At 33.2% G+C, this 22,458-nt stretch overlaps 3 protein-coding genes across 3 annotated transcripts; 2 read left to right on the top strand and 1 right to left on the bottom strand.

Moving 5' to 3' along the window:
* Positions 1–4,415: 4,415 nt before the first annotated feature.
* Positions 4,416–7,694, top strand: LOC136232975 (auxin efflux carrier component 8). The gene is made up of 6 exons (XM_066022468.1): positions 4,416–4,989; positions 6,232–6,412; positions 6,497–6,582; positions 6,675–6,832; positions 7,258–7,334; positions 7,412–7,694. The coding sequence occupies exons 1-6, from the start codon at positions 4,482–4,484 to the stop codon at positions 7,476–7,478; spliced, it is 1,077 nt and encodes a 358-aa protein (XP_065878540.1). The 5' UTR covers positions 4,416–4,481; the 3' UTR covers positions 7,479–7,694.
* Positions 7,695–13,705: 6,011 nt separating this feature from the next.
* On the top strand, positions 13,706–16,670 carry LOC136233336 (mitochondrial outer membrane protein porin of 34 kDa-like). The gene is made up of 6 exons (XM_066022970.1): positions 13,706–13,880; positions 13,969–14,036; positions 14,405–14,515; positions 15,138–15,224; positions 15,391–15,599; positions 16,132–16,670. The coding sequence occupies exons 1-6, from the start codon at positions 13,832–13,834 to the stop codon at positions 16,430–16,432; spliced, it is 825 nt and encodes a 274-aa protein (XP_065879042.1). The 5' UTR covers positions 13,706–13,831; the 3' UTR covers positions 16,433–16,670.
* A 765-nt stretch (positions 16,671–17,435) lies between these two features.
* Positions 17,436–18,944, bottom strand: LOC136232962 (hypersensitive-induced reaction 1 protein-like). Its single transcript, XM_066022454.1, has 5 exons — positions 18,673–18,944; positions 18,459–18,579; positions 18,291–18,382; positions 18,124–18,220; positions 17,436–18,039 (listed from the first exon to the last, which is right to left on the bottom strand). The coding sequence occupies exons 1-5, from the start codon at positions 18,859–18,861 to the stop codon at positions 17,681–17,683; spliced, it is 858 nt and encodes a 285-aa protein (XP_065878526.1). The 5' UTR covers positions 18,862–18,944; the 3' UTR covers positions 17,436–17,680.
* Positions 18,945–22,458: the final 3,514 nt, after the last annotated feature.

The raw sequence follows: 22,458 nt of genomic DNA on the forward strand, positions 1-22,458 counted from the left end.
TAACTACTTACCTTTTGATTGACTTTCCATATACAATGTGGATTTTTCCTTCAAACTTCTTTCATCCTCTTAGAGCATATTTTGCAATAGCATATCTAATCATTCACACTTTGAAATACCATCCCAAAAGACCATGTTGTAAATTTTTATGAAAGAAAAAGTTACATTGCATGTGAAAAGTCACCCGAAAGACGAGTGGTCCTCACGGGTCAACACCTTCTCCAATTGGAAAAAAAAATAAGGGACACATTAATTACTTCACTTTTAGAGAGTTCGAGTGGCTAATGAGTTGTCCTTTAAGTTCGGATGGTAAAGTGACCAAAATGGATAATTTTAGAGAGCTCCATATGGCTTAGACCTTATTTAAATATAAAGGTTGTTTTTTAGTTTTCATGTTTAATTATAATATTTTTAATGAAGTGTGTGTAGTATGTATACACATATATTTCTATACTTATTGATAAATAAGGTAGATTTCTAGTGGTTGGATCACATATATTACCAATCACGTTTCAATTATTTTGAAGTTAATCGGAAAAGGAATCGACAGATCCACAAACTAAGAGAGATTGCACGTGAGATAAAAAAAAAAGGGGGCGGCACGAGACACAATGGGAGAGACGGGGTAGATTTTTCTACTTCTCAACTTTACTGGAGTGCTTAGGGTTAGACAATAAATTGTTTATTTGTAGGGAGTGGTTGGAGCAAATCCTAGTCTCATTATCTCTTAATGGATCCGTTTATTCCATTCCGGATGGACTTTATATTCTATCCATATTTGAATATTTTTTACAATTCAAAATGAAGTTTTTATAGTTTTTTTATATCCACATTATAAACAATTTATTTTTAACCTGTTAAAATTATAATTTTTTCTATGAATAAAGCTTTTGTAACTGAGTTATATAATAGAGGAGGGGTTAATACACATATTTTCCTTTGTAAATTTACGGAAAAACAGATTTGCCCTTAAATCAAATAAAACCACAAAACTATCCCTAAATTTTTCATAAACCTGCAATTATACCCTAATCTAACAGAGTTGTTAAATGACGATGACATCAAACCTTCTTTGTCTCCAAAAAAATTGGATGACGACAATCAAAATTCATTTGGTTTCTTATTGTTTTCTAATGTTATTGCTTTTGGATTAATTAGGAGGTTTAGATGCCATTTTATTAGGTTGATTAACCTTTTATGAAAATGAATTTTGACCAATCTGTTCTTCTAACTTGCTTTTAATCGAAATTGAATGTGCATATTTTTTTCTGTTTGTGATTGGTTGTTCTTTTCTGAAGTTTTTCTAGAGACAAGCAGGTTTGATGTGAACGTCGTTTAACAGCTCTGTTAGATTAGAGTATAATTGTAGGTTTGTGAAAAATTCAAGAATAATTTTGTGAGTTTATTTGATTTAAGGATAAATCTGTTTTTTTTTTTTTTGAGAAACAGAAGGACAAATATGTGTTACCCAATAGAGGAGTGAATATATGTTTGTAAATTGATTGAGTTGATGGTATGGTATTTTGCATTAATGTTTGTAAGAGTAATAGAATATGGCGCACGTGGTAGGTTGGAGTATAACTCTAAATAGTTACATTTTTGGTGTGAAAAAATGAGCCACTTGCAGCTACTTGTTACTTTCAGTGTTCCCGACATGTTTCTTGTTCAGTCAGAGAGAGCATTCTCTTGTCTTCATTTGGAACATTAATACAACACCAATTTTATATAAATAAATATACAAGAATCCTATCCTATCCTTTGCTTCACCTTTTCTTCAACAACATTAATTAACATATAGTAATTTTCACTTGGCCGCTGATCATTAGGTGAATTTGATCAATTACACTTCGATATAAATGTATCAGAATTTTATGGTGAAATTAAAATTATAGTAAAATTTAAATTTATTGAGTCTATAGATTAAATTTGGTCAATCACTAAACATGTAAAAACCATACCACCCTAATTATTTAATAAAAAAACCACCCTAATTACATATATGTATACATTTTTATATATGACGAACGCTTACAACTCACTCATTATATATATATATAACCAAAAATTTTAAGGAGATTATTGGCTAGATTGGAGGATTAGGTGAACATTTTGAAGGGGTTAAAATCTTTCGTGTCCACCGTGTTAAAATGTATTTTGGGTTGACTAAGGGCAGTGTCTATCCACCATGCACTTTATATATGCCATACCAGCATCTTTTTGCTTTTTATACTGCTATCATTTAGTCACTATCATGCAATCTTTAAAAAGATGAATATGTTCTTCACATATAATTTCATCAATCACCCTTGCCATTATTATAAATCTTCAATTTTGATCCTTTCAGATTTTATGAGAAAAATAATTACAAGGTTTGTGGTGGAAGTGGAGGGCGAATTCTGTTAAGTGGAGCAATCCTACTAAGCTGGTTATGTAAATGCGTGTTTTAGAGTTTGATTGATCATTTTTTTGGAAGATTGATTTAGCTTTCACATTCAAAATAGTAATACAATTTTAAGTTTTATTAATGGAAGATAATTTTTTTTTTTTATGAATTGAAGATCTATAATTTCAAACTTTATTGAATTGTCAAATGTAAGAGGTTAGAAAATAATCAGGACATTGCATCTAAAAAAATCATTTCTCGTTAATAAAATTTGAAATCGCCCAATTTATCATCTAAAAAAAGCATTAAGTGAATGTTACTGTGATAACCATAACTTTAAATTTGCACCCTATAATAAGAAATATATTCTTTCTTCTACCTGTGGCATATGTAGAATTGATAACTATCCAAATCTTAGATGTTTGTTGTTTATATATATTTTTTCAATAATTATATCTTAGCTAAGTGATTTGAATTTGTTTAGATATTTTTATAGGACACCTTTTCCGATTTAAAATACTTCAAATCTCTAATTTAATTGATTAGATATGATGCCTATTATTAAGCCAATTTTACCAAATTTAGGAGGTGTTTGATAGTCCATTTTCATGCTCGTATTTACATGTTCACTTCAAAAATGAAAGTTTTAGGTGTTTGATTAGTGACCTCATATTTGCTTTTTACCCTTGAAAAATAGTTTTTTTTTTTTATGAAAATAGAGAATCCTTGCTTTTTGGAAAATCAGTTTTTTCCAACCGCAAAAAGCAAACCGTAACAGCAAACAACAAACAGTATGTAAAACAAACGAGTCCTTAATCAGTGTTTATTTTCTTTTGTTTGCGGCCTAACAAATACAACAAAAAAATAATTCTATATCTCTCCCATCATAATTAATTTTTTGGAATATTTACATAGAAATTATCTACACTTAAGTCAAACATTTATTTAAATTATGTCAAAATGAAAGATACATCTTTTCTAATTTGGCTGTTACGTAGAGGAATTCCTTCACTACGTTTTCTAAAAAATTAGGGGCCACTTTTGACATTTACATGATAAATTTATCATTTTTTATAGGCAGTGGATAGAATTTTTTAAATATGATTAATTTGTATTTATTTGACTATTTATGAATTTCCTGTAAATAGCTCTAATTTTTTTTAGTAAGTATACATAGGCAGTTGTTTATACACAGTAGCGTTCGATCAAATGAATTTGGTCACACCTTTAGATCTAATGATCATTCACGGTCCAGATCAACGCTTTTATGTTTATATATAGTAATATATATGCAAATATTAGTGATATACATAAAGTATCTGTTAAAGTTAATACAAAATGCAAGGCAGGTGTTATAGGCCAAATTTCATATTTTTAAAAAGTGAATTCCCCATTACACTTATTCTCATACTTTTGACCTTATTAACCAAAAATTCTTCCTCACCACTGTCAGAAATCATTTTGCAGTATTTCAATTACTTCTCTTGCAATTTACTTCTTTATTCCTCCCTCTCTTCTACCTCATAAAAATAAAATCATTGAACTCCTAATAGGTTTGTTAGAGTCGTTAAAAGTCAGCTTAAACTATAATTTTAAATTCGCTTAAGCTGTAAACTTTAATCGAGAGAGAAACCACTTAGAAAATTCCGGACTTATAAAACAAGATGAATAAAGTAATTACTTTCTCGGAGACCTAGATGATATAAAAGATAAAGGGTAGTGTAGTGGGGATGTTCTTAGAGTTTAATGTGTCAGCCTATATAGCTCTCTTTTCCCAAAAGAAACCAAAGAACCACAACACATGACAAGAAGTAAATGTTGGAATCTAGCTTTAGATTATTAGATAATTAGATGACCAAAATACCCTCACCTCTCAATAATGACAAAGATTTTTTCTCACATTTACATGGTCAGCATTTGTACAAGTACAATCATGTTAATTATATACAAGGACAATCTGGGAAGTGAGAAATAAATGTACTATTTGAAGAAAAGCTTGTATTGATTGGGAAAAAATCTAAGTTTTGTATAATATGCCAAAGCATAAAATAACATAACAGATCTATCAGAATTGTGTATTGTATTGTGTAAATTAAGAATGATATCCTTAGAAGATGTGTATCATGTGGTGAGTGCAACAGTTCCATTATATTTTTCAATGATGTTAGCTTACATCTCAATGAAATGGTGGAGGCTATTTACAGCAGATCAGTGTGCAGGAATTAACATGTTTGTGGCTAAATTTTCAATCCCACTTCTGTCTTTCCAAGTTATATCTAATAACAATCCTTACAAGATGAATCTCAAGCTTATATTTGCTGATTTTCTTCAAAAGTTGCTTGCTGTTTTACTGCTTATGGCACTCACTAAAATCAGCTCTAGAGGGAGGTTGAATTGGGTGATTACAGGGCTTTCTTTATCAACATTGCCTAACACTCTCATTCTGGGGATTCCACTTGTGAAAGCTATGTATGGGGTTGAAGCTGAGGCTCTACTTTCTCAGATTGTTGTTTTACAAAGCTTGATTTGGTATAACTTGTTGCTCTTCTTGTTTGAGTTAAATGCTACTTATGCTGCTCCTGTTGCCCCTTCTTCAGATGCCACAGGTACACCCTCTACTTTTTCCTATCATAGTAGAAAAATTGTAGACTAGATATCTCGGCCTGATACGAAGCCGAACGTCTAAGACTGCGTATCTTTAGCTAGCAACAGAATGTATTCCATAGGAGGTGGTGGGATACATTCAAAACAAAGTAGAGACCTATCTCAAGTCTGATTGTTTATTTAGTGAATGTTGATCTATCTCGTAGATTAGATATAAGTTGCTTAACTTTGAGGTTTAAGAGTCTATTATATACAGTCGGATTCTTCCTACTTGGCGCTGACTAAGAAATGATTGACTATCTTAACTAAGAGACGGACTCTTTAGCAGAATAGAAATATAAAAGTCCTACAGTTTAGGATGTTCGTTATCAATTTCTATTTTTTTTTCGGTTGTGGAAAAATTATATTATACTTCCGGTGCAATATATCCGTCCAATCAAATAACGACACTTGTACCTATTTATTTCTTTAACACCTATCATCTTCTATAAATAAGTATATATCTATCCCCTTTCGAGTTAAATGCTACTTGTGCTGTTCCGTTGCCCCTTCCTTAGATGCCACATGTACACCCCTTTCAAAAACTCTACTTTTTCCTATCATAGTAGAAAAATTGTAGACCAGATATCTCGGTCTGATATGAAGCCGAATGTCTAAGGATGCGTATCTTTAGCTAGCAATCAAATGTCCTCTATTAGAGATGGGAGACCTGCAAAACAAAGAGAAAAGTCAGTCAGAATAAAATAATAAACAAAGTAGAAATCTATCTCGAGTCTATAGTTATTCAGCGAATACTGATCTATCTCGGAGATTAGATATAAATTGATTACCTTCGAAGTTTAAGAGTCTGTATAGCCAGTCAGATTCTTCCCGCTTAGTGCTGACTAGAAAATGATTGACTACCTTAACTAAGAGACGAACTCTTAGTAGAATAGAAATATAAAAGTCCTACGATTTAAGACGTTTGTTATCAATTTCTTTTTTCTTTTCAATTGTGGAGAAATTCTATTATACTTCTGTTCATACACTCGTCCATATGCTTATTTTTTAACTCCAGTCATCTCCTATAAAATGGTATTCATCCTTTTTTGAATGGTGGGATGTATTACAACCAGTGTATAGTAGAAGTTCTTTCGGTTGCGTTATTTCACTTGAAATATCCTTTTATTCCAATTGTAAGTGCAAAGTTTTATGGATTTGAAGTTGATTAAAAAAATGTGCATGGGTTGGTTTTGTGATGTAAGATGAGCAGGATGCACCTCAAGAGACACAATCAAAGCAAGCAGAAGAGGAAATACATAGTACCGCAAGAAGAAGAAGAGTGAAAACAGTGCTGGTTCTGATGACAGTGGGGAAGAAACTACTAAGAAATCCCAATTTTCATGCTACTTTGATTGGTCTTATCTGGGCTAGTATACGCTTCAGGTATATCTATCTTACACGGGTTTCTAGTCGCTTAAGCTAGGTCTATATAATCGAATTAAACAAGGGTTGAACCTGTTTTATTAGGTGGAATATAAAACTGCCAGACATTGTGGATAAATCTATATTGATACTATCAACAGGAGGGCTTGGTATGGCAATGTTCAGCTTAGGTACTTATATGTTGATTTTCATAATTATCAGTTTGTTTATAAATGGAACAACATAAAATTCTGAAATCAATTTCATTGGATTCCAAGAACAGGTCTATTCATGGCATCAAGGCCCAGCATAATAGCATGTGGGATCAAAATGGCAGTGATATCTATGGCTATCAAATTCATTGCAGGGCCTGCCTTAATGACTATTGCTTCCTTTGCCATTACAATGAGGGGCACTGTCTTGAAAGTGGGAATTGTGCAGGTGCATTCCATCAAATAGTAATTAGAATCAGTCACGGATCCAAACAGTGACGGATTCAGGATTTTCTCGTGATTTATAGATACTAAATTGATTTTTTGGTGTTTTTTATATAAAAAAATTAAAAACCCGTATACATTTTCATAATTTTTTTAGCATTTTCTGGTCATCATTGGATGCTCAAGCCCCCATCTGGATCCCTCCCTGGATCTAGAGGTTTTGTGAGGTTTGAGCACCTATTGGTCATCTGGAAAACACCAAAAATTCTATGGAAACTATGTAGTTTTTTTATATGAAAATACTTTAAAAAATATATCAATTTAACATCCATAAATCACGCATAAACACTTCATCTCAGTGAATCATGAATCTGTAAGAGAGGATTAAGTGATAATTAAACAATAATAAGTGTGTTTTTGATATTGCAGGCAGCTCTACCTCAAGGAATTGTCCCATTTGTGTTTGCTAAAGAATATAATATTCATCCAGACATTTTGAGCACAGGGTAATTATTTTTTTGCAATGTTTCAATTTTCTAATTACTCTAGATTATGAAATTAATGTGTTGGTTTATTGTAACAGGGTAATTTTTGGGATGCTAATTGCACTGCCAATAGCATTGGCATACTACTCCATTTTAGCTTTGTGAAATTGAACAAGGGGGTAAAAATGTTAATTTTTCATTTAGGAAATTCATTCCCTTTTTACATTCTGATTTTCATTTGAAATGTGAATGTATTATAATATCACACAATTTTTTTTCTCTATCAAGAAAGAAAACATAGAATGTATCCATTAGGAAATTTTAACAAACAACCCAACTCTTTCATGTATTTTGATTAGTATAAAGGGAGCTCTTTAGTGATGTTTGGTAAGTTGCAATTTTTTTTAGAAAGTTACATATTTCTAGTAGTGAAAATTGTGAAATAAATTTATCGGGTGTTATTGTTGTTGAGAGGTGGTGATTGAAAAAAGAGAGAGGTGACCCATTATTCCATTTTAGCAGACTACATTCTTGTTTTCTATATATGATTACTATTAAAATCATATACGACATAATAATTCTTTATAGATATTTTTTTACCAATTGAGATCTCAATAATTATTGTAATTGAAATAAGTTTTGGATTGAAAGCCCTCCTTAATAGCTCGTCAAGGCTGGCTCTCCTAGAGTTAGCTCTGCAAATACAATTACAAACAACTAATAGGGTAAAAGATCATAATTTTAATTCAATTTATGCAAGCAATTACGTTATTCCTAATTCATACCCACTAATTTCTTTTTGATACGGACTAATCACGAACAAATTAGTTTTAATCGTAAACTAACAAAGAAGGAGTGAATCCCATATAGAAGGTAGAAACCTTGCTCTTCAATAGAGTTTTTGTATTTTGATTGAAAAATATGAGTATTCTTATAAAAGTTGGAGTTTAAATACCTCCCATAATTTAAATACAAAAGACTATAATATTCTAGCTAGGGTTACAACTTACAAAGAAATTAATATGGGTAAGTTGGGGTGAAGTGGTTAAATGGTATAGAGTGGTAAATAGGCCTAAATGGCAAAACATTAATATTATGGTGGCAAAACAGTAAATAAGAGCAAGTAGGAATCTGTCAGCTTTGGTCTCCTTACTAGCTAATCACCTCACACGGCGTGTGGAATGTTGACACGCCGTGTGGCTAATTTCTCTGGCCGCTTTCTTGTCCGAAGATGCATCCTTCAATGCCGCTCTTCACCAGGTCACACGACGTGTGAGTAAAGGCCACCAGCCACTAGCCCACACAGCGAAATTCCAAGAGCTTCAGCCACCAGCCCACACGCGGTGTGGTCCCACGACACGCGGTGTGGCTTCTTTCTTCCCGTATCTTCAAACAACACTTGCCTCACACGTCGTGTGGCTAATTACACACGCCGTCTGATAACTAGAGATGTCTGTATCACTTTTTGTGCTAATAACCTTTTTAGTCTCGCTAGGGAATGGTCGAATCTAAACTCTGAATGTAAGGACCTATAAGGCTCATTAATATGAGTTTGGATAAAGGCAAGGCAATTGAAGAACAAATAGAATTAAGAGACAAGCAAGCATATAATCAACCCAAAAGACAAACCAAAGAAAATCAAAATATGGAATTGATATTAATCGGCGTGAACACCTGACACATCATAAACTTCATGCAGAGTTTAAGCAAGTACTATAGGTCCTAAGTGTTGGGTTTTTCAATAACTTTTAATACCAATTAAAATGCGTTTTGATATGGTATTAAATAGTGTCATGGGCTTAACCGAATAAGTCCAACCCACTGAATGCTATATCAGGCCAGTCCATCCATCAAGAAGAACCTTTTTGGAACTAATAAAGAAAATGAGCTTCAGATTTCAAAATAAACACTCAATTCAGTACATTAAGGAATTATAGGTTCCAAACCAATGATATGTTGACACGTGTATGAAGGCACAAACCAAGATGTAAATGATTGTCTATAAATAGCATGGAAATCATCATCACAGGTACACAATTCCTTACTACACATTAATACCAAACTGCTTCCAAGTTATGTATTCTCTCTACTGACTTAAGCATTAGAGAGGGTTTGCCGGTCTCCAGCCCTTGTCTGACGGTTTTCTTTTCTTCCTTCTCAGGCGACTTAAAGCTAGCAAACAGAAAGTAATCGATATTCCGATATCAATTGGTATGGTGAACGTGGATTGAATCTCGTGCAAGATGGTTTATGTTAACTCTTCCATTATTCGTCCCTCAATTGAGCCTGTCCTTTAGCAAATTACTCCATAAATCATTAAACCGGTTGTTCATTCTACAGCTCCGTTCAGTTAGAGAATGGAGGGCTTACTTAGTTCTTCAGCTACTCATAATCGTGGCTTGCTTGATTTCGGCAATCATCTGATTCCGCCTATCTTTGTTACACCAGCTCTGGATCAACGAATTGAGGCTTGTTTGGGTTCATTGGATCCGGAGCAACGTTGTTTCATGGATAACCTTATGAAGCAATTGATTTATAACATGGGCTTTGTATAAGAGTCAATGAACATCCTTCGTGCGGAGCATGCTTTACAGATGGACGTTATACGTTTGGAGCTTTTGGAAGCAAAGAAGGCTGTGGGATATGAAGAAGGAGGCAGTTCCATTGCCTATCCTACTAGACATCATACAATGAAAACATGTCCTAAGAAAAGAAATCTTTTCGAAGAATCTCACCCAGAGGTTGGAAGGGGCAGGTCTAGGGAAGGGGCGGGTGGCCCTCAATATCGAGGACGTCATCACACACCTTCTCCGGTTAGGACGAAGCTGCTGACAAGAAGAGGAGATTCAAGGTCCCCGAAGAGATGAAAGAATGATTGTCATGATTCTACTAAATCTTTGATTCGGCACTATGAGGCACATAAAATAAATCCAGGAGTTCCAAATCCCCTGATCGCATTGGCTTAGAGCGCTCGAAGCAGAAGGAAAGGGAGTTTTCACGGAACAAGGAGGTTTTGAGTCTCATCAAGGGAGAGTTTTGGCAAGCAATGAAGGATGAAGGATTTCACACTAAGAGTTCAGTAGTAATAGAGACCAAAACTCCGTTGAGTGCTGACATCATGTGCCAACGAATGCCCGATGGGCTTAAGTATCCTTTGTTGAAGGATTATAATGGGATGACCGATCCTACTCTTCACGTCAAAAATTTCCCAAGTGCACTCCAGACCACTATTGCTACTGATGCACTCATGTGTAGACTCTTTTCAACAACCTTGAAATATTTGGCTGCTTATTGGTATGATGAACTCTTACCTGGATCTATTCAGTCCTTTAAGCAGATGTCTCAAGAATTCTGTGATTTCTATTCCCGAAAGCAAAACCATCTAAGATCTGAACTATTTAGTTCAAGAACCAAGTGAGTCACTGAAGGAATGGGTGGAACGTTTCCAGAGAGTAGAGAATTTGGAAACTGATTTCCCATCGGTTGAGGACTACATTCAGTTGGAAAGTAGGCCATGCGCTTATAATTGTATGCATTCAGTTGTCCTCCCATCATTAACCCAACGTGAGGATCATGTATCCTCCACCTCAAGTTGTGATGTGTTCCGCAGTCATGCCTTTTGATACTCCCCTATGCGTTTCATGGAACACGTTTCTTGGATTCAAACAAGTTCCCCGATATTAAGCATAATGAGGGTTTGAAACGAGTTGTTGACCGTTATTCTAGCCATAATGCTAATAGGTATATGTGGATTAGCATATGTGGAGGTCCATTCACTTTGTTCATTTGAGTTACTATCTTGGTAAGAACTGTGGAAAGAGTATATACATCCCCAATCTCATAACATAGGTAACCCTTTGTAGGAATTTTTCATTGGGATTTTGCTCGTGCGGCCACATGTGTTTTAATATTGAGAGTTTCATTAGTGACATTTTCCTTGACAATTCCACTGCTAGTAGTTTCTGGTTAGGAACTGATGAAATTATGATTTTCTCAACTCCACCATCACCGCACCAATAGTACATAAGGGAGATTTTCTGGTGACCGGACGTCTAGTTCTTCCTCTAAATCCAATTGCTTCCTGCAAAATAAAAGAGTCGTCGATGGTTGACATGGGACTCTCCGATGCGGAAATTGGTAGCTTTCTTAAAACAAATAAATAATAAAGTAAATATATATGTAAAGTATCTAAAATTCGATGAACCTTGAAGTTCTCTTATACTTCACTTACTATATTCTCAATTTAGAACTGATATCGTAAGCTACCACTTATGCACACCACCTCTCAAGAAATCATTACTAGCAAAGATTTTCAAGATTTACAACTCTCTTTTTCATAATGGGCCTGAATCCTTAACATCATGGCTAAAATAACATTTGCATTTGCAAGTTATCATTTGGTAGTAATGTTGAGAGTTGAATAAAACTGTTCTTTTTAAGATGAAACAACTGAATAAGATAGACATGGGGGTATACAGGGGGGGCCTGGGGGGCCCGGGCCCCTTCGGCCGCCGGAACCACCATGGTTACGAGTAGTTTCGGCCCCCTCAAATATTAGTGTATATACACTATGTGTAGTAATATTTCATTGTTTTAAGGTAGATGAGATGGTTAAAATACTTGCTTTTTTTTTAAAAGGTCCTGGTTCAATTCCTCCTAACCTCAATTTATTTTAGAAATTATTTATTTACTTAAATTTTATTTTTCTTTTTTTTTGGTAAGAACTTAAATTTTATTTTTCAATAATTATAAAACTATATTACCATTATTAATTTATTTATTTAATTTCATAACACTTTTGAACTCATTTTTATTATGTCTTTTCCATTAAAAAAATTAATTTTTTATTTTTGAGACTCAAACAACTTAATTTCTAAATTAAAATTTAAAATTTTAAAACTAAAAATAAAAAAATATAAAAATGTTATAATTGTTTTTTTAGAAACTAGTATTGAACTAATAAAAAAAATTAAATATATCCCATTACGTGTTTGGCTTGTCCAAAATTCAAAATTTCAATATTTTAGACCTATTAGGTACTACATAAATCCAAATTTCTAATATTTTTTTTGGCTTGTTAGGCTTTTCTAAATCCAAATTTTTAATTTTTTTTTTGGCATGTTAGGCCTTCATAAATCCAAATTTCTAATTTTTTTTGGCCTCTTAGGTCTCCTTAAAATTGGTTCTTGATCATTCAAATTATAACACGCATATATACAAAAATTATTAAGCAAGTTCGAATTAGCAAAAAATATTTCCCGAATGCACGTGTAAAATCGGCCCCCTCAACCGACTAATCCTGTATTCGCCACTGAAGATAGATAAACTATAGCTAAAATATAATAATAATAATAATTAAATTATTAAATAACAGTAACAATTATTATAACAAAATGATAATCTTACCAAAAAAAAAATTATAACAAAATGATAATACTGATTACATTTTATTTGAAATAAGTGCAAAAATATCCCTAACGTTTACAATCAGTATCAATTTTACTCCTAACGTCTAAAATTGTGCAATTTTACATTTAAAGTTAACAGCTAAGAACAATTTTACCCCTAACGTTGATAAATTGGATCAATTTGAAAAATAATTTATCAAATTGTCTTCTCGATCATTAATCTTATCATCTACATTTTATATATACGTTATTTTGTCACTAATTAGTAACAGATTACAAACATATGATTAGACATGAAAAAAAATCAAAAGAAAATTAAAAAATATATTGTATTTTGTACAAATTGGACAAAAAAAATTTCAAATACTCCACCGAATTTAAAAATATTAATATCTAATTCAATTATTAAATCTGAAAAAGTATGATTTTTTTTTAAACGACGGATATGCAATTGATGTAGAATAAAGAATAAAATGTGTGTATTATATAATAATATCTGATATTGACCCAAAGGAACGACGGGAATTTTCTCTCTCATAATGGCGAATTTACTCTCCTACACTTCCATCACTCCCCGTTTCAAATCCCACCATAACAACAAAGAAATAAAATTGTATCATTTTAAACGTTAAGAATAAATTTACTCCAAGATATAAACGTAGAAATATTTTTACACCTAATCCTTCGTTTTGTTTTAAATTTGGATCATGTGGTTAGAACTTAGATTTAGAAAAATATTCGCTAACACCAACTTACTAAAAAAAAAAACCCAATGCTTGGGGAAGAAGTCGACAAAAGAAATGCCCAGGACGTGAACAAAAAGAAAATTCACCTAATAATCTCCTAAAATCCTAATTAACCAAAGTTCAGATCGACGGCATATACTAACTCCTCGAATACATCCAACGGCTACCATATTTCTTACTAACAAACGGACACCGATTAAAATAAAATAAAAGCCACCGAACCGATTCGATAAGAAAGTTGAAATTAGGGTTTTTGGGTTCGTATAAAGCAGCTCCAGCTCCAAATTCCATTTAACATTATAAAGCTCCACTGGCAGCTCTGCATCTCTGGTTCTAATATAGCTTTTGTATTTTCAATCAAGTCATGGGAAAGGGTCCTGGTCTCTACACTGAAATCGGCAAGAAAACCAGAGGTATACCACCCATTTCATTTCTCTATTTATTTCTAGCTTTGTATAATCATTCAAAAAATTTACGTTCTAATTTTGTTTTTGGGACTAGATTTGCTGTACAAGGACCACCAGACGGACCAGAAGTTCACCTTCACCACTTATTCTCCAACTGGAGTTGTGAGTTCTCGTTTCTTCTCTGCTTTTTTTTTTCATCTAATATCCATTTTTATCTTTTACATTTGTTTTACTTATTGTAGTATTGAATAGAGCTAGCAAAATTTTATTCCAAAACATGATGCCTCAAAATGTTTTTTTTTTTAAATCAAAATGATTTTTTTTACGTGCTTCGCATAATTTTGCAGAAACGATCTTTTCATTTGAACCCGTATCCCTAATTGCCATTTGCATTATGAAAATAAGCAATGTTTTGGGGTCTGTTTGTTTCTAAATTCAGTTTTTCATGTTTATAATGCCTGATATATATAGCCTTGAAATGTTGCTAATCCTGGGTAACTAATTTGTTTTTTTGATATGCATTATGGTAGGCAATTACTTCCACAGGTTTAAAGAAAGGTGAGCTCTTTCTCGCCGATGTCAATACTCAGCTGAAGAAAAAGAATATCACAACTGACATTAAAGTGGACACGAACTCTAATGTAAGATATTTTCCATATTTGGTCTCTTTATGTTTTGTTCTTTCAAAGCATAACTTCCTAATTGTGTTTGCAAGCGCTCACATTCTAGCTTGTTTAATGTGCACTTGAGCTGTTCCTCGTGCTTTACACGTGATTGGGTTGTTGTTTGTTGTTATCATTGTGAATTGCTAAATATGTTGAGAATTATCTGGCTAGGATAGGACTGGAGGTATGGTTCTTTTTCTTCCTTTGTTTGATTCATCTCGGAAACAGTATGCCACAATAATCTAATATCCCATTGTAATAGGAATTAGAGTATCCAAGTTAGGCTTGTAGATCATTCATGGAAATTTGTTGATTTCAAAAGATGGGAGTAAAAATGAATCAATCAACTCTAATGTAATATCAGCTGTTCATCACTATCGTTAATGTCAATACATCCTTTTGTTGGTGTCAGATTTGTATATAGGCAATATTGAGCTAATATGTGATGGTATTCCATGGCAATTAATTAATGCCGTCTTCTCAAGGACTAAAAAAATGCATATTAACTTGTATCTCTTTATTCTTCTATGGCACTATGCTATTCCATTAAATTAAATGTGAACATATGGTTTCTTACTTCAGATCTGCTTTGTTTCAGCTTTTCACAACCATAACTGTTGATGAGGCTGCTCCTGGTCTTAAGGCAATTTTTAAATTCAAAGTTCCAGATCAGAGGTCTGGCAAGGTAGGATACAAATATAATTTATTCTCTTCTTTTTTGTACAAATTATCAAGGATAAAATTGTTTTCTTGGGGCCTTCCCTTTGTGGATGAGATATAACTTGGCTTCTTACCTGCATCCATTATCTAATCATTGTATGAACTGCCTAATCTGTTTGATGCTGTAATAGGTGGAGCTTCAATATCTGCATGACTATGCAGCTGTAGGTGCAAGTATCGGGTTGACACCTAATCCAATTGTTGACTTCTCTGGGGTGATTGGATCCAATATTTTCTCGCTTGGTACTGAAGTGTCATTTGACACCAAAACTGGAAACTTTACAAAATGCAATGCTGGAGCTACCTACACAAATGAAGATCTAGTGGCTGCTTTAACATTGTGAGTGTTTCTTTCATCAGGAAAACCAGGTTCATGCGCATAAATTTTTATTTTCCAGGAAATGCATATAATATCATCCATGTTCATCATCAAATAATCAACATGGCTACTGATAATTACCATAAGATATTGTTTGAGCGAAAAAAATATGCTTTCCAACAGATTTCTAGTGATTTTGTAAACATTTCCTTTTTAGTTTCCTAGCTTTGAACAAATGTTCTTGAGAACTTCAAATAAGGTTACCATCATCTTGCTGTTTTTGGAATATTCGTGATGGGAACACTTGGACATACTGACAAAGTAAAGGATGTTTTTCAATTGAAGATCATATCAGTAAATTTTAATCCTAATTCTGCTAAATCTAGGATAATTTTCTCTTCAATTTTTATTCGATCATTCTATGAACTTACAATTTTGGTACATGAATGACAAGGGTGGTTCCCTGCAAGCTTCCTATTATCATAATTTTAGCTAAGTTTTAGGATAAGCTTCTGTCGTAGTGATGCTTAATTCATAAATGTTGTTGTTACAGGAATGACAAGGGTGATTCTTTGAGAGCTTCCTATTATCATACCGTGAGCCCTCTGCACTCCGTTGGTGCAGAGGTCACTCATTCGTTCTCAACCAATGAGAACACTATTACAGCTGGTTCCCAGCACTCATGGGATCCATTAACCACCGTGAAGACAAGAGTGAACAACTTTGGCAAGACAAGTCTTCTTCTCCAGCACGAGTGGCGTCCCAAGTCATTCTTCACCGTTTCGGGTGAGGTGGATACCAAGGCGATTGAAAAGAGTGCCAAGATTGGATTGGCTCTTGCTCTCAAGCCATGAGCATGCAGCCTTATTGCATTGAGGGTAGTAGGTTGTTTTAGAAGTGCAGTATAGTTCTGTCTAGACTGACTTTTTTTTTTTTTTGAATTCTATTTAGTTCGGTTTTGTTTTTGGATGTAAAATAAAAAATTAAGTGGTGTCATGAACCCATGTCATTCCATTTTGAGTTTCAACAATCTTCAATCACTCCGAGTTAAACTGAGGAAATATACCCTTATTTTCAGAGGCTTTACTTTTATCCCAACGCCTTTTACATAACTCTTTTTGTGGTTCACAGCAGGGTTTTAGTTGATCTCTTTCTTATACTGTTGGATGCTTGGATTTGGATGTTTGATAGCTTTTCACATATTGTACATTGTACAAGTTTCTAGGCATCTTTAAATTGTCAATGTTTTTATAGCCTTAATAGGCACCTATCTCCCTAAACTTGTAACTTTTTTTCACCTGGCCCCCTCAACTTAGGGGACAACATTTCAACCCCCTCAACTCCAAAAACATCACGTACAGCCCCTTACACCCCTATGTTCGGTCAAAATATTGGCCCGTGTAGAAAACGCGTTTGATTGTTGACCACACCAATGTCACGTGTCATTTTTTTTTATTAAAGGTGGTCAACAGTCAAACGCGTTTTTTACACGGGCCAATATTTTGACCGAACATAGGGGTGTAAGGGGCTGTATGTGATGTTTTTGGAGAGTTGAGGGGGTTGAAAGGTTGTCCCTTAAGTTGAAGGGGCCAGGTGAAAAAAAGTTACAAGTTTAGGGGTTTGGGTGCCTATTAAGCCGTTTTTATATCTAGATTGAAAATATGATAATTTTTTTAAGAGAAACTTGTTAGTTTTTTACTTAATATGGTTATGTTTATAAAAATACTAACTTTTTAGTAATTTCTTTTTGTATGTATTTAATTTTGATAAAATTATCCCTTCAATTTTTATAAAATATTTTTTTCTTCAACTTCTGATCCATATATAATACTTATAATACTACACTAATGAACAAAGTTTTGCTTTACTTAACAAGTCACTATTTTTATTTTTATTTTTATAGTTTATTTGTTGATTAATTTAAAATATACTCGCATTACATTTTACATATTAATAGCAATACTAAACCCTAATTATCAATAGGGACATAAGCACAAGTAAATGAAACAATTGAAAGACAACTATAGTTGCACTTTGTACATGATCATCCATTTATTTAGATACACTTTAGGCTTAACACCTCCAAATGAAGACGTTTACTGTTACTGATGAGAGGTTGCCTGAAGCAATCCGTTTCGAATTTGGGTAGCGACGTCATTGACAGCACCGGGTCCATGGGGGATGAACACTGCTGTTGATTTACTGGCAGAGCCAATTTCTTTCAGAGTGTCAAAGTATTGGGTGATTAAAACCATGTCCAAAACATCCTTTGCACTAGTCCCTGGTACATTAACAGAGAATCCCAGCACACTGTCTCTTAGACCATCTACTATTGCCTGTCGCTGCCTTGCTATTCCGACTCCCGACAGATACTTCGATTCCGCCTCCCCTTCTGCTCGTTTTATCTGAACGATCTTCTCTGCTTCTGCTTTCTCATTTGCTGCTACTCTCATCCTTGCAGCTGCCACAGTTTCATTTCAACAACTTCAACTTTTGTTTTCTAAAGCTTGTTTATTTGAACCAACCAATCAAATCAATATCTTACCTGCATTGATTTCGTTCATAGCTCGTTTTACATGCTCATCAGGTTCTATATCGACGATGAGTGTTTGAACAATTTCAAATCCGTAAGCAGACATAGCCTGTAAAATCATTCACAAACACTTCACAATTTCATATCAAAACAAAGGCAAGAGATAACAAATGTCACACCTTCTCAAGCTCCTCCTCAACAGCCTTAGCAATTTCATTTTTTTGCTCAAATGCATCATCCAAGTTAAGTTTCGGAACGCTTGCCCTGATCACTGCATAATTGTATAAATTCCAATTGCTTATTTATATGTACTAATCATTTGGTAGTTTTTGTAGATACTGTCTTACCATCAAAAACATATGCTTGAATTTGGGCTCTGGTATTGCTGAGTTTGTAGAAAGCATCACTTTCTTTATGAAGTAGAGGGCGGTATTGAATTGAAGCCACAACAGTCACAAATACATTATCCTGCAACCAATAAAAATACACACAACCTGCCTTTGATTAGTGTTAATTCATTCATGTAGTAAAACTATGTGATGCTTAAAGATTAGAACCTGCCTTTGTCTTGGTTTCGCAACGGACATCGAGCTGCTGCAAGCGGAGGGAGAGGTGGCCGACAACCCGACTTCCGAGGAACCAGGGCATGCAATGGCATCCAGGCTGGAGTACATCATTATACTTGCCAAATGTCTCCTTGATGGCAACTGTGGATTGGTCAACTTGTACACAGCATATCAGGTTCCCCATTTCTGTTTGATCTTCTGAATTTGAGATAAGTTTATCCTAATTCTAACCCAATTATAGGCTGGTGGTTGAGTACATAGGAGAGGTTAATTTATATTATGATAATCAACTGGCAATAATTAATAGATGAAGAAATTTCCATACAATTGTTTTGATGTATAAGTGTTTATCATCTATGTACAAGTCAATGGAATAGGATAAAACTGTATCTATAATTAATTATGAAATGCCAAGTCAAATTATTTTAATAGAGCAAGAGAATAATGAAGGAGAAGAAGCTGCAAAGTATCTTCCATAATATTTACATAAGGGATATTTTGTTTGAATTCTAAGCATAAAGATTGAGAGAGAGAGAGAGAGGTTGTTGATAATATATTGCCAAATAATCTCCAATTTGCCAATTGGAGAATTTGATATCTGCATATACTACCTAATTAATTCTGCTGCATATTAATTCCAGCAAGCATAAGAATATGTTGTGACATTCTTGATGTCAACCAATAGTTTTTTTTTTTTTTTTGGTTATTTACAACTAGATGCCTGTGGTTACACGGATTTGCATATGGATACCTGTGATTTTCATTTTGAGGTCGTTATCTGCCAAATTTAGCAAAGTAAAAAAATACAAAGTTTTGCAAACCACAGAATTGCATTTGTAAGGAAAAATACCACATGTACCCATATACAAGCACATGACATCTACTTGTAATTAACCTTTTTTCTCTTTTTACTTGGTTAGTGGTACATGCGGATAAAATGAAATATTCATTATATATATATATATATATATATATATTTGGAAAAAATACAAAAATAACCGATTTGCAAAGACAAATTTTTTTTTTTTTTTTTCAGTTTTCAAATTCAGTCATTCCTTCAAAAATTGTTGTCTTTGACTATTTTCTCCAAAAGGGAGCGATGTGGAACAATTAAAAACCGATCTTGCAAATTATCTAAAATTGGAGATCTAACTTTGCAAATTAACTAAATCATAAGTATTGTGTGGTCGAAAAATTGACTCACATATCATTTGAACGCACTTTTTGAGGAATAAAAGTACACTTTTTACAAATTAGGAGAAATTTTTTGCCATATTTCATTTCAAATAAGTAATTAAACTAAAATTTTAAGCTTGATACTTAAAGTTTAAGAATGATATTATTATTTTTTATACATTTCCTCACGTAAATGTCTTTAGATTTGAAGCGTCTACAATTTACCATATGTTGAAATTTGATCAATAAATGTGATTGTCATGATTCAAATTTTTATCATTTGGTCTAACTGGTTATGATATCATACCAATGAATTAATGACTAAATTTATAGTTAAGACAAAAAGAAAATGGTCAATGGATATGACACGTGAAGTTTGGTCATCTCAATTTAAAGGGCTCAAAGCATCGAGGGGAAAAGAAGATGGTAAAAGACATTCCTTTCATTGAACATCCCGAGCAATTATCCGAGACATGTTTACTTGGAAAGCATTCAAGAACTAGTTTTCCCCCAACAATCAATCTCAAGAACTACAAAATCATTTGGTCATTAAGGTGCATGCATGTTCCTGAGCTTTCAGGCAGATTTTTGAATCCCATCAACCCATCATCTTTTGGTAAAAGCTCTTAATTTGTTCTCTTCATTGATGATCTTACATTGGATGTATTTTTTAAACACAAATCTGATGCTTTTGATGCTTTCATGAAGTTCAAGGATTTAGTTGAAAAAGAAAATATTAGTTTTCATAAATTCTAAGCCCAAATATTAATTTGCTTAGAAGGGATTTGCGGAATATTTTAGGGTAAATATATATAGTATATAACTTTTGTCATGTTTCGAATTTTGGTGTATAATTTTCAATTTTGTACATAAAATTATATTACTATCTTTTGGTGTCCTTCTATTAAATTGTACAGTCGGTAATTATGACAGGTCAATGCGAAGTCAATATACCATTTCAGCAATTTGGCATCCCTAAAAGTCAAAATTGCTAACGTAGCGCATTGACCGGTCAACTTTGACTTTTAGAATGGTCAAATTGCTGACGTGACGCGTTGACTTTGCATTGACCGGTTAGAATTACTGGCTGTAAACTTTAGTGGGAAGTCGTTGTATAGTTTTATGTACAAAATTGGAAATTGTACACCAAATTATGAAATAGGACAAAAATTGTACACCACGTGTATCATTTACCCGAATATTTTATACAAACAAATTAATATATCCATTTAAACAAGTTTTCAATTTAGAGCTCATTTTAAGCATGCCAATATACGAAGATTATCGTAGTATAAATATTTTTTTTTTTATAAATAAATTGATAATAATAAATAAAGAGTCTAGGATTAGAAAGATTGGACTCATAGCATAGCAGTGTTGAAAAACAAAGTGGTCTGGATCATCCAGGCTCCGTCTAAGTGTCCAAAATTAAGAATATGTTCCGATTTTTTTCTAATTAGTCTCTTTAGGTATTTTTTGGCCGTTTGGATCTCGTTTAGGCACCGCCTAAGCGACAATGAACAAAATCATTTTCTATTATTATTATTATTATTATTCACTTTTGCATGTTGGCTCTGATTGGTAAAGAGATTTTGGAGAGTAAAATTAGATGTTTGAACCACTTTAGAGTTTTTGAGTAGTTAAACATCTAATTGTGTTATTCGGTGAAAAGATGTTTGAAAGAGCTTATTGGATCCAAAAAGTTGGTTTTATGAGTTTTTTCAATTAGCTTATTACTCAATCTCTTTTGAATGATATTTTTACCCTTAATTACTACCCTTTAACTCCAAATAAAGGTTTTAACATGTTTTTATTATCATTTTAGATAAACAGCTATTAGCAATCATCTAAGTTTTAGCAAATAAGTTTACACAATCAGCTAATCAAATTAGCTAATAAAAAAAATGTAATCAGCTAACAACTAATGTAATAAGCTAAGCGGTTTTGATCATATGGACCTTAATGACCATGCAATATTTTGGTCATTCACTGTTAGATCTAGGCTTATTAGAATCCTAGGGTGGAGATTCAAAGCATCTTACGGCTTAGATTTAATAAGCCTAGATCTAACGGTGAATGATCAAATTTACTTGGTCATTAAGGTCCATGTGAATATTCCTGATAAGCTAATTATTCGTGAATCATGTTTATTATTTGGGAAAATTACAAAACTGGGTCAAATTGGAGGTCCATTTACATATTTAACCCATTTACTCAACCTACTACATATCTAGACTGTTTTTGTGTGACTTTTCCATAATACCCTCAATATTTACGGTGCGGCTGTCTCCCTTTCGTCTGACTTCGCAAATTCCAACATATGCGAAGCCTGCGAAGCTAATATTTAGTTTAGTTGATGATTTTAATTAGCATATGCGAAGCCTGGATGTGTTTTTAACAAAATTCGCTAAGTGGTATATAACAAAAAATTGCCAAACAACAACGAATTCTAACATTAAAATCATAACATTATCGAAATTTACAACAAGATTGCCACAATAACAACATTAAAATCATAACATTATTAAAATTTACAACAAGATTGACACAATAAACTCCTAACAAATCACTTCAAAATGAACCTGACTAATCTGGATGGAAATTT

Source organism: Euphorbia lathyris, chromosome 6 (assembly GCF_963576675.1).
Source record: "Euphorbia lathyris chromosome 6, ddEupLath1.1, whole genome shotgun sequence".
NCBI classification, from domain to species: Eukaryota; Viridiplantae; Streptophyta; class Magnoliopsida; order Malpighiales; family Euphorbiaceae; genus Euphorbia; species Euphorbia lathyris.